This window comes from Pholcus phalangioides, unplaced genomic scaffold (assembly GCF_987345545.1).
Source record: "Pholcus phalangioides strain wild (caught in Gottingen) unplaced genomic scaffold, Ppha-v1.0 ptg000013l_1, whole genome shotgun sequence".
NCBI lineage: Eukaryota > Metazoa > Arthropoda > Arachnida > Araneae > Pholcidae > Pholcus > Pholcus phalangioides.
The window spans coordinates 39,439,795-39,452,333 of record NW_028301606.1 but is presented as its reverse complement, the minus strand read 5'-3'; the positions used below and the strand labels follow the sequence as shown (position 1 = coordinate 39,452,333).

The 12,539-nt window shown below is 42.5% G+C and overlaps 1 protein-coding gene across 2 annotated transcripts in view; it reads left to right on the top strand.

The window, feature by feature from the left end:
• Positions 1-12,015, top strand: part of LOC149079104 (kelch repeat-containing protein kel-10-like) — an 80,564-nt gene extending 68,549 nt beyond the window's left edge. For both annotated transcript variants that reach the window (XM_089240538.1, XM_089240537.1), the window contains 2 exons: positions 1,306-1,449; positions 11,881-12,015. In XM_089240538.1, the coding sequence (XP_089096664.1) occupies positions 1,306-1,449; positions 11,881-11,906 (170 nt within the window). In that variant the 3' untranslated portion in view covers positions 11,907-12,015. The remainder of the gene's footprint in view (positions 1-1,305; positions 1,450-11,880) is intronic.
• Positions 12,016-12,539: the final 524 nt, after the last annotated feature.

The window sequence follows — 12,539 nt, the reverse complement described above, 5'->3', positions numbered from 1 at the left end:
GCAGATTTTGTATAAGGATGTCTGTATAAAAAGTTGATTTTTTTTATTTTACTAACTATACAATCTTTTCTACATGAATGGTGTATCTGAGTGCTACATGTTATTTCGAAACTTTTTTCTAATTGGAAATATATCTCTAGGATCAACGGTTCGCCAGTAAAATGTCATACCTCCTGTTTGCTATGCACCCTGTATGTGTGCTGCGTCATCCTATGGTGCCATGAAATATTCTGGGGATAAAATTATATTAAATGCAGTGAGAACTGTGCTATTCCTCCACCTGCACTTCTAGATACCACTGAAGTGCTTCAAGATCGAACAAGTATGCCGCGGGTACTCAGAATTATATAATCTAAATCAAATCTCCAAAATGGCTGTAGTCAACGAAAAAATCTTAAGAAATCCATGGATTAGACTAGTGTTTCCCAAAGGGGAGGGGGGGGGGGTTGATGGAATATATCACAAGGCATAATAGATACGGACACAGTATAGGATCCTATGGGATCGTTGCGGAAGCTGGGGGCGATGAGAGAATTTTTCTTCTGAGAAGGAGGGGTTGGCAGACGAGAAGAGCTTTGGAAACAAGTGAGTAGACCAGACGTTGATTCTTGACCTATGGATCGAGCCCAAACTTGAGTCACTGAGGATTTTTTTCAGATGTGTAGTAAAAATCCACTTGTTACTCTACTGGTTTCACAAATGACCTTGGCAAAAAATACAGTAGATGTTTGTTATAATGACCTCACGTTAGAGTGACCATTACAACGACCTATAGGATAGGTACCGAATTTTTTCTTGATTTTTAATTTTTCTATGGGAACGCGGAATTTTTCGAGTTGTTGGTTTTGGATCTCATTAAAAAAAAAGGTTAAGAACCCCTTGGTTAGACCAGTCGTCCTAACCTTCGGTAGAAAACGTACCCCCTTAAAATTCATGTGATGCTTGAATACCACTATAAACGCTCTCAAGGCATGCATGTCTCTTGATGTGAACTGGAACGTGGACGCTCAGAGTAAGTACATGATCTACGCTCAGTACATGATCGACCATCAAGCCTATAATTTTCGTGTGGTGAGGCTGCCGCCCCTAATTAACCTTTAATATAAGATGTTCCTCTGGAGTACGCTTTTAAATCCACTTATATATGGGACATATAACCCCTAAAACCCCATCCTCCCTCAATGTTTTACTCATGTTTGCCATTTCTATAAGACTTTGCATTTTTGAAATGAATTATTACACTATGGAAAATATTCTGTCATATTTTGTCGAATATTCAACCTGCACATTCATGTATTTATGCAGATATCAGGCCGGTGCCGAACGTGGAATACCTGGACCCTTCCTCCCACGAATGGACGACAGCTCCTGAGATGAACCTGGACAGGAGTGCCCACGCAGCTTGTGTTGTCAAAGGGTTGCCGAACAACAACGACTATTCCTTTTTAGGTAATAATTAAATACACTTGAGGTATAAAACACGAAAATCAACACTTATATGAATCCATCATGCTCCTCTTCGAATATCCGGGAATCAACTAAAATATTAATTATCGCAGCATGGTTATTAAGAGCATAGAAAAATATTGTTTAGAATTTTTTTTTCCGTTCCTTTCACGAAAGCATGTTTTTGAAAATGATCGGTAACCACCACATGCCTTCCCTCCCGTCAAGGGTGGGGGTTCTAGGCCAATATGTTGGGAGGGGCGATTTTATTTTTAGGTTTGTCCCGTATTTTACGGACATAGATGAATTCCCTCCCTCATTTTTGTCTTTTCGGAGAGGCGATTGCCCTTATCACTCCTCTCTGGACCATGCATGAGCTGAGACAGAAGTTTTCAGCTACAAATGGAGCCGAGGCAGACGTTTTCAGCTACAAATGGAGCCGAGGCAGACACCATCAGTGGCAAATAAATCCAAGACAATATCTCTAGCTGCAAGGAGTAGTTCTCTAGCTGAAGCGGAAGCGGACATCTTCAGCAGTGAATGGAGTAGAGGCAGACATCATCAGCCTAGAATGAAGCTGCGGCAGACATCTCCAGCTGCGAATCAAATCAAGCAGACATTATTATCTGCGAATGAAGTGAATTCAGGCATCTTTAGCTGCGAGATGCATAAACCTTAGGTTCGTTGAATCGTCCCGCCTTTTTAGGGACAGATAAATTTTTCCGTCATTTTTTGGCTTGTGGGGAATCGGTTAAAGCCGTCCGGATATTACACATATTTTTCCTTGTGGTGGGGAGAGAAGTCAAAGCCGTCTGGAGATGACACTCGGTGACGGCAAACTCGAGTGCTTCCGGCTATATCTGTCTGACCAGTCATCTTCCGTGCAGTTCCTCATAGACACTGGCGCCGATGTATCTGTACTGCCACTACGCAAAGAAGATTCCCGACGTCAGCCAGACAAGCTTCAGTTGTTTGCTGCACGGAACTGCCATACACACCTTCGGTCAACGACTGTTAAAACTAGACCTAGGACTTCGTCGTGCATTTCATTGGTCATTCATCGTTGCTGCCGTTTCACGTCCAATCATCGGATCTGACTTTCTGCGGCATTTCGGACTGCTTATAGATGTTCGGCGCGGTCAATTAATCGATCCACTCACTCAGCTTCGTTCACATTGCAAGATTGCTGGTGCGGACGTACCATCCCCAGCAGTGAAATGCATCCGGGACAATAGTGAATTTCATCGGATTCTCACCGAGTTCCCTGAACTGACAGAGACTGTAGCAACGTTTAATGCTGTTAAACATGACGTCCAACACTGCATTGAGACAAAAGGCCCGCCAGTTGCATCAAAACCTCGCAGGCTACCACCGGACAAGCTGCGTGCAGCCAAGTGGGAATTCGATCATCTAGTTGCCCAAGGAATTTGCCGACCATCTCAAAGTTGCTGGGCAAGCCCACTGCACATGGTACCCAAGTGCAACGGCGATTGGAGACCATGCGGCGACTACAGGAGACTGAATGCTGCAACTATCCCTGACAGATATCCCGTTCCGCACATCCAGGACTGTCTCCAGGTGCTAGAGGGGAAACAAATATTCTCCACCCTAGATCTCGCAAAAGCTTTTCATCAAATCCCTGTGAGACAAGAGGATATTCCGAAAACAGCCGTAACAACACCATTCGGGCTGTTCGAATTTCTCTTCATGCCTTTCGGACTATCGAATGCAGCTGCAACATTCCAGAGGTTCATACATATGGTGTTGCAGGGTTTCACCTTTTGTGTACCGTATTTCGACGATGTTCTCGTGGCATCTACAAACGCTGAAGAGCACAAGGAACATTTGCGACAAGTATTCAAACGTTTTTCCGAATTCGGAGTTCGCCTCAATGCTGCTAAATGTGTTCTGGGGCAACCATCAGTTCGATTTTTGGGTCGTTTGACCTCTTCCTGAGAAAGTGTCGGTCATCGCTCAATACCCAAAGCCAGACACAGTCAAAGAGCTCCGACGATTTTTGGCCCTCCTCAATTTTTATCGTCGCTTCGTTCCAAAAGCAGCAGAGACGCAGGCGCTCCTGTATAAATTTCTAGCGGGTTCCAAGCGAAACGATAAGAGGAAGATCGTTTGGACCAAAGAAGCCGATGAAGCATTCCTGAAGTCTAAGCGGGATCTGGCAGATGCAACAGCTTTGGCATTTCCAGTGGCAGCAGCATCTTTGGCTATTGTGGTAGATGCTTCCGATATTGCCATGGACGCAACTTTGCAACAACGTGTGTCAGGATCTTGGCAGCCACTTGGGTTCTACTCCAAGAAGTTATCTCCTGCACAAAAGAATTACAGTGCCTATGATCGAGAGTTGTTGGCAGCTTACTCTGCTATCAAATATTTCAGGCACATGGTTGAAGGCCATTCATTCGTCCTGTACACGGATCAGAAGCCTCTCACATATGCCTTCAGACAGACTACTGACAAATTCTCACCTCGTCAGCTTCGACACTTGTATTTCATTGGCCAGTTTACCACAGACATCCTACACATCAAGGGTGCAGAAAATGTTGTGGCAGATGCATTGTCTCGGATATTCATATCTTCCATAGACACACCATCTCCCACCGACTTCAAACGAATGGCAGAGAAACAACTCAAAGATGAGGGTATTCAGCAACTACTCACCAATCCTTTATCTACTTCCTTGAAAATCCACTCTCTTCCTGTTGATGAATCAAAGCTTCAGCTGTACTGTGACGTCTCTACAGGACGCATTCGACCACTGGTTCCATCCTCGATGCGTAGGGACATCTTCACTGCCTTGCATGGACTGTCACATCCTGGCGTGAAGGCCTCTGTGAAACTAGTTCAAGAGCGTTTCGTGTGGTCCGCACTGAAGGCTGACGTGACCACTTGGTCACGTACATGCATTAACTGTCAGAAGTCTAAAGTGAGTCGGCATACGAAGAGCCCACATGGGGAATTTTCACCACCTGATGCCAGGTTTGAACATGTCCACATTGATATTTTAGGCCCTTTGCCTCCATCAGAAGGCTACACACATGGCCCCCACATGGGGGGGGGGGCTGACAGGGCTCCAGCCCTGGGGCCCGGGAGTCAGGGGGGCCCCCGTGGAAAGATCTTTTTGATTTTATTTCTTTCAGATATATCCCATAGGAAAATAGACAGGACTCTTCAATATCAATCATATCAATTTGTACTCGTATGGGCGGATATCTTGAACTACGTACCTTAGAGCTCATTGAAATTTTTTTTAACTATACACATGTACAAGTAAACGAAAAAAAAAAAAGAAAAAAAACACCCGGGAAACGAAGAAAAGAACATTGTACAAGGCCCCCCCCCCCCGGCTCTCATGGCAGTCGTTCTCCTAGGAAGGAAGAAAAGACGTGATGGTCATGGCTACTGAGACGTCAAGGACACCAGCATTTTGTGTGTCCTCAGGGCTATAGCCACTAGAATGAGGGAGGCCACCAGAATAATCGTCATCTAGTCGTCTAGCTTGTGTAGGGACCTACAGGGCTACCGCGCGACCCCTGCTGTTTCAGTTCGTAGAAGGCCATAATGTCTGGATAGAATGAAAATTGGAGTAAACAGACGTCGTATTCCACAGTGAAATTGCCTCTAGGTGCCGATAAAGCGCATGAACCTCCCTTCCCCCAACATCCTGGAACAGGGGGCCCCGTAAGCTGCGCTCTTCAGCGGACCCCCTCTATAAAGTGAACTAATAGTGGGGAAAAAAGACAAAAATGACAAGAATGGTCCAGGCCCCAGGCCTGAAGCTCCGCCAGTCCCACTCTCATGGGCGGGTTATGATAGTGAGACAGCTTTGTTGCAAGCTTTTGTACAAAATACAGTGGATTCCGCATATAACGTTTTCCTCCTTAGTGCGACTTATTTTGCGACTCTCCGGTGCCAACTCTTATTACTGATACTCATCGAGATTTCTCGTTTAAAGCGTTTTCCCGCAAAAAGTATTGTACGAAATGGCTGTAATGACGTGTGTACTGAATCACGTGATTTCACTCACGGCCCCTCTAGTAACCCCCTCCCTCTCCCAGTCCGAACAAATCAAGGGGTTTTTTCCCTTGCTTCTGAAAAAAAAGGCTACATTCCGCATCGGCCTTTTTTATTCGCTGTACTGTCTTGAGGACACATCTCCCCTCAAAACTTCTATTCACAGACATATTGTGACACAGAAAAATATTTACGGTTCGCGTCTGCAAAAATACAGTTGTTCGAAATCTTTTAGTAAAATAGTTGAACGAGTTTGCGTACATAAAGGATTGATTTTTTCCCCACGCGGATGAATCCTACGGTTCTAGCCCAAAACAACGGTAAGCAAAACTAAAAATTTGAATTTTTGTTAAATTTTTATTTTGAGCATTAACAGTTAACTATAATAAATCTATGTCAGAAGAGTTTGGCCCTGCATCGAGGCCAGTTGCGATGTTTGTTGAATTGTGTTTCATAAAGTTTAAAAACGATTATTTTTAATAGGGCATATCTACAAATTACAGAGTAACCTCGTTCATACGTCACGCAGTTATACAACTTTCATGTTTATACGACGTTTAACTTTGGTAGCAATTGGTAACAATACATTTTAAACAACAATACAACAAATACATTTTAATGTTAAAATATTTCATTCATTTATTTAACGTAAAACCTCAATTATTCGGCGTTTTCACTTCGACTAAAACTCGGAAACTTTTGAAAAAAGAAAAACGTAATTTATATCCATCAAATGCGCACAAAATTTTTGTATGCAGTGAAAAAGCGTTGCTGCAACAGTTCTAGCATATTGTCACCGCAAAAGACATAAATTTTAGGGTGATTGCTGACGTATACGAAAATTGCCAGTGAGATGGCTGATGACCATTTAGAGTGGACTTAGGTGATTTGTTTATTGCCTCTTTCTGAGAATACGCAGATGTGGAGAGTCCCGAAGAAATGAGTTTCAATTGTTTTGACGGCCATATGACCTTTCAGAATATTTGCTCTCCCTATGTTTTCAACGTTATCCCGAGAGGGTGAGAAAGTCTACTGTAAGCATTTGGGGGGGGTACAGGTCTGCCGAAAATAGGTATACATGCACAGCAAGTTCTTTCGATCATTTCCTGTAGAACTTTCTTTCGATGTGGTGCTTTGCTTGCTGACAGGGCCGTCTTAAGACCATCATGGGCCTCCGGGCCAATTGATTTTTCTGAGGCCCAACCTAGAGAATTCTCGAAAATTTCAATTACTTCCCATTTTTGTGAGGCCCCCCCTTCTTTTGATGCCCCCGGGCCGTGCTCGGGTGGGTCCATGCGGCCCTTCAGACGGCACTGCTTGCTGACTGTGTCAAATTCGTCGTTCGTAATGTCGAAAAAACAAAAAAACGCTCTCTCTAAAAAAACTGGAAATTTTGGAAGAATTCAACAAGAATTTGAAATTGATAACGAAAGTTCATCTTGCAAACAGGCCCGTTATTTGGGGGGGGGGGCAACGGCCCCCTAGCTTTTGAAAATACACAGTATTGAGTACATGTGTTTTCCCCTCCTGGAAAAATTTTGCCCCCCCCCCACTCCGGAAAAAGTTGAAATAACGGCCCTGCTTGCAAACCAGTTGAATATCCTCGTTTCAACTTTTTGAAACGATTATAAAGTAGAGAAACAACCAAAGAGCAAGCTCCTACTGCCAAAAAAAAAAGTCCAATATGGGGAAATTTTTGCAAGTCGAGAAGATTTTGTTGCAATTTTGTACTCAATGTCGTGTCCTAAAGGTGATGTTGTGCCAAATTTTATTTCTTTAAATGATTTGAAATGTGATTTAATTTCCTCTCAAGTATGAAATATTTTTTTAGAACAGAATTGGAATGCAATTAAACACATAAAATTTTATAACATTTTATATGTATGGGGGGGGGATAATCTTTTAGAAAGACTGTTATATTCACTTCGACTTATACATAAAACGTTTTATGAAACATTTTGACTCGGCCTCTTGAACGTCGTATAAACGACTGTAACAGAATTGTAAAGTTGCTCAGTTGAATAGATGAAGTGAACATAAATATTTAAATTATTTCAGTTCTCACACACAATTTTTCAGGCCGGTGCTTCAACCAAGGCCAATGAAAATAGTTTTCAGTATTATTACTTTAACTCTTTAATTCACTAAATTCATTTATTATTTTTGCACGCCTGTTGTGAATCGCCTGGCATAACGGAATCGCCTTCGTTTTATCAAAAAAATCATTGCATGGAATAACTTCACGTTATGCATGATAAAACTGCAGTGAGATCTCGATATAACGATATTCTGCGGACGAAGAAAAATACCATAATAGAGGTATTATCGTTAATCGAGAGACTTTGACATTGAACGCTAGCCATCAGGGCCGCAACTAAATGCTTGATCAGCTGAGGTAAGCACATATTTTGACATCCCCCCACCCCCCGTAATTTTGAAGAAGAGGCTATAAAAGGTGAATTTTGCGCACTCTTCTGGTCCTGGGCAAGATACCTTCTTGTCCCCCCCCCCCAGTTGCGGCCCTGCCGACCATGGATCACGATCACCATTGGCGTATGCAAAGGGGGTTTAGGGTTCTAACCTCCCCCCCCCCCCGAGCCGAGATTATAGGGAAAATTATTATAAAATTATTGCAGGAAAAAAGAACGTAACCCCCCACCCTCGTGAAAATGGCAATCACAAGTTTCTATGGGAAAACCATATTGCCTGACCAATTCGTTCTTTTAACTGGCCCATAGGGGAGCTCTATTGTATTGCGTAAAATTGTATACAAATCCCATAATCATATCTCGAAATGTGATAATATTTATCACACACACACACACACAATTATATTTTATTATTTAGTTTAAATATACAGTGAAACCTCGATATAACAATATTCTACGGGCCAAAAAAAAAATATTGTGGTAGAGGGATTGAAGAGGTAACATTATCCTCACGTGTGATCAAATTTATGCTATTGCCATTTTTTCTATATCGGCATTGTTAATATTATCGAAAAATACGCTTTTATGTATTTATTCGTTACAAAAATTGTAATTGATTAGTTTATTTATAAAATTCACTTAGATGTCCCTGTACAGAAGTTCACCGCATATGCTTTTGTGTCGTACACATAGTGCAGCAATACAAATAACGTTAGCTTTCGGTGATCATTTAGTGCAAAATATTGATGTCATCAGACGTCTTCAAAAGAATGAGAACAAGTGGCGAAGTTAAAATTAAATTCGAAACGATTTTGAACAAAATATAAAAAATATTGTTGTAGCGATTTCAAAATTCTCCTAAAAATATCGGGTTATAGAGGCGTTTATCATAGTAGATGGTGTCGTTGTACTGAGAGTTTAACATTAAGAAAGGCAATTCCAAACAAGATTTGAAAAAAATATCATTGTAGATGTATTTATTATCGATTATCGCGTGTTGTAGCGATGTTTTGCTGCATATACAAATGCCTTATCGTATGCAGGATATTCTCATGGGGGGGGGGGCATTCAACATTTTTTTTTCTTCCCGGAAGGAGTTTCTTTTTTTTTACTGAAAAAATACACCATAATCTTTTCTCAAGGGAGGTGCACAAAATTTTTCGGGGGGGGGGGGGTAGGGGGCCCGCGAAAAATCCTGGCCTGGGGGCCCGGCACTAGCATGTGGGGGCCATGGCTACACATATTGCCTCACCTGTGTGGATCGCTTCTCTAAATGGCCTGAAGCCTTCCCTATGCCGGATAGCTCTGCTGACACCGTGGCCAAGGTTTTCTATTCTGGATGGGTTGCTCGGTTCGGTTCACCTAACAGAATCACCTCAGATCAAGGTGTCCAGTTTGAGTCCTTTTTGTTCAAGGCTCTAACCAAGTTCTTGAGAACCAATCGCCAGAGGACCACATCATACCATCCACAAGCAAATGGTCAAGTAGAACGCTTCCATCGAGACCTTAAGTCTGCTATCAAGGCTCACGCAACTAACCGCTGGGTAACAGTACTTCCTACGATTCTGTTGGGTTTTCGAGCCGCCTGGAAGGAGGACTTGCAAGCTACAACTGCGGAAATGGTGTATGGTGCACCTATACGGCTGCCAGGAGAGTTTTTCGTACCTAGTCGTCATCACCCAGATTCATCAAGCTTCGTTGATCAGTTGAAGACCACCATGGAAAATTTAAGCCCAAGACAGACTGTTCGCCACGGAAAACATTCTGTTTTTGTCAGCAAGGACCTGCTGTCTTGCTCATATGTTTTCCTCCGCACGGACAGAGTGAAGAAAGGCCTAGAACCTCCGTAAGAGGGACCTTACCAAGTACTGTCAAGATCAGAAAAGGTGTTCCAAATACTAATAAAAAGTCGACCAGTATCTGTAAGCATAGACAGAGTCAAACCGGCTTACATCTGCGGTGATGACCTGCCCTTCAATGCCCACAAGCCTTCCAACGATCAACAAGAAACAACAACTTCAAAGCATCAGCAGACAACTTCAAAGCATCAGCAGACAACTTCAAAGCATCAGCAGACAACTTCAAAGCATCAGCAGACAACTTCAAAGCATCAGCAGACAACTTCTAACGATCAGCAAGCAACAACAACTTCACAGCAAGCAACAACTTCACGGCAAGCAACAACAACTTCGCAGCAAGCAACCACAAGTTCAAAGCATCAGCAAGCAACAATAACTTCAAAAGATCAACAGACTTCCAGTGACGAGGACCAAACTTTCATGACCACCCGCTCAGGTAGACGGGTCAGATTCAGGTTGCCTTGCAGGTAGTTCTCTCGCTATCGCTGGTGGGGGACTACCTGTGGGGAATCGGTTAAAGCCGTCCGGATATTACACATATTTTTCCTTGTGGTGGGGAGAGAAGTCAAAGCCGTCTGGAGATGATACTCGGTGTTTTGGTTGAGGTGTCACATGTTGTCGCGTATGTGTATGTGCGTTCCATGCGTATGTAGTGATTTTTGTGATTTGTTTTAGTTTAATAAATAAATTGAATAGATTTTATCATCGTTAATCATCACTACAGGCTGTTGAGAGGGGAGATCACCCCCATCTCCCCTCTCTGGATTCGCACATGGGCTGACAAGGCTTGAACCTAAAGACCCTGGACGATTTTTATCATTTTTCCGTACTATAAATTCACTAGAAGGTAACGTGAAAATCGTCTGACCGGCTGACCAGGGGGTGGGCACCTGATATTCCAGCGTAGGAGTTCCACTGAAGGAATTGGGACTCAGTAACTATACCACCACCATTCCGTTCCCTAATAGGGTAGTCAGGTCCAGACTTGGGTGAAAACGGACACGAAACATGAATATTTTGATTACTAATTTTGATTTAAATTTCAAGTTGAGCTGCTGAAAAATGGCTTAAAATTATGTATATTTATAGATATGTGTCCTCTCTCCGTTTACCAGATCCCATTCTGACAGAGGCCCCTTCTAGCTCAATGTTTTTATAAATCTCCACCAGTCTAGAAGTTAGAAGAGAATGTGCGGCGTCTGAGAAGGCCCCATCTCTCCATTGAGTGCTTCCTAAATGGATAGAGCAAAACAGTTAAAGTGATGAATAGTTGATCAACGGGCCTCTAGCCTTTCTAGTCCTATCAGATTTTTTTTGCAGTTGGTTTTTTGTGGTTCCTAACTTTGAGGCACGAATGCGATCTTCCTCATTAAAATGTCTCACCCCAAAGAGCAACAGCCCACAAAGGTACAAATCTTCAATCATCGCACTTCATTCATAGTTCTAAAAATAGATGGGAGCACTATAACAAGCATTGCGCAGAAATAAACTTCGTTCGTTAGGTTCACGATACGTACACGCACATTCCAAAATGTACCAATTCGTTGAAAGTTCCGCTGAGGAATATGGATGAGGTGCATGTGTGGCTTAGCAGTGGTCCCATCAGTCTATTCCTAATGCAGTATTGCCAAATACTGCCGAAATTGCCTACTGTCGAAATTTATTGTAAAATGGTTTCTTTGTTATCACAATATAACGTAAAATATTGGATCAGGGCAGGCGCGGACTCATAGGGGACTGCCTACTACGGAAGCCCGAGACCAACGAGCCACAACGGATTCTAACAGATCGGTACATGCTAAATCTGCCGTGTATGTATTGTGCTCCTAACGAGTGATCTGAGAAATGATTGTAATTTGTTCAAAAAATGCTGCCATGTGTGTCTCCCGAATTCGCGGAAACAAAAAACTCGGAAGGTTGTTTAATCCAGTGGGGACTCTCTTCATCCTTACCAGATCATGATCCGTTGTTTTGTCTCAAGGAAGAGATGTAAGCAGGACCAGTGCCTTCAGAGAGGCTTCCCCTGTTTAAATGACTTTATTAATGAATGTTTTTCTAATGCAGTGCATGGATAATATTTGTTATTCTTAATTCTGTTTATGTGGATGTTTTTCCAGGAAAAGCAGCAGTTTTATCCGAGTGAAGTGTTTCTCAGTCTCATCAACAGAAAAAAAAATCCTCAAGCTCTCTTTCGGAAAAGATTATGAGGACGATTTCTTTTTGCGGAATCAATAAATCGATTATATCCCATGTAAATTTATGACATTTCTCCCCCCCTTCCCCCATTTATGCTGTTCCTAGAGGTATACTTCCAAGGAAAAGCATCCAAATAACGTATGGAACTCAGATACGTCATGAATAAAAACTTTCCTCCCGTTTCTCGTTTTTGAAATCAAATATCTTAGTGAAACGTGGAATGTGTTTGTTGGCCTCAGGAGAGAAAAAACTACTTTCTCATTGAGTTTTTGAAGACGGTGTCCGTATAAAAAGTTAGTTTTTATACTTTAATAACTGTACACCCCCCCCCCCCCCCCCCGCAACATGAATGACGTATCTGGGTTCTACACGTTATTTGGATACTTTTTCTCTTATTGAAAGTATGCGCTGCGATCAATGGCTCACTAGTAAATTGCGACAAGAGGGATTAAGTTAACCCATTAATCACCGTTTATATCTTTATATATAAAATTGATTTTCTGTGTGTGTGCGCGCGCGCGCGTTTTCTCTATACAAACCTAGAATTTTAGTTCGATCGTCGCCAAATTTTGTATGCAGT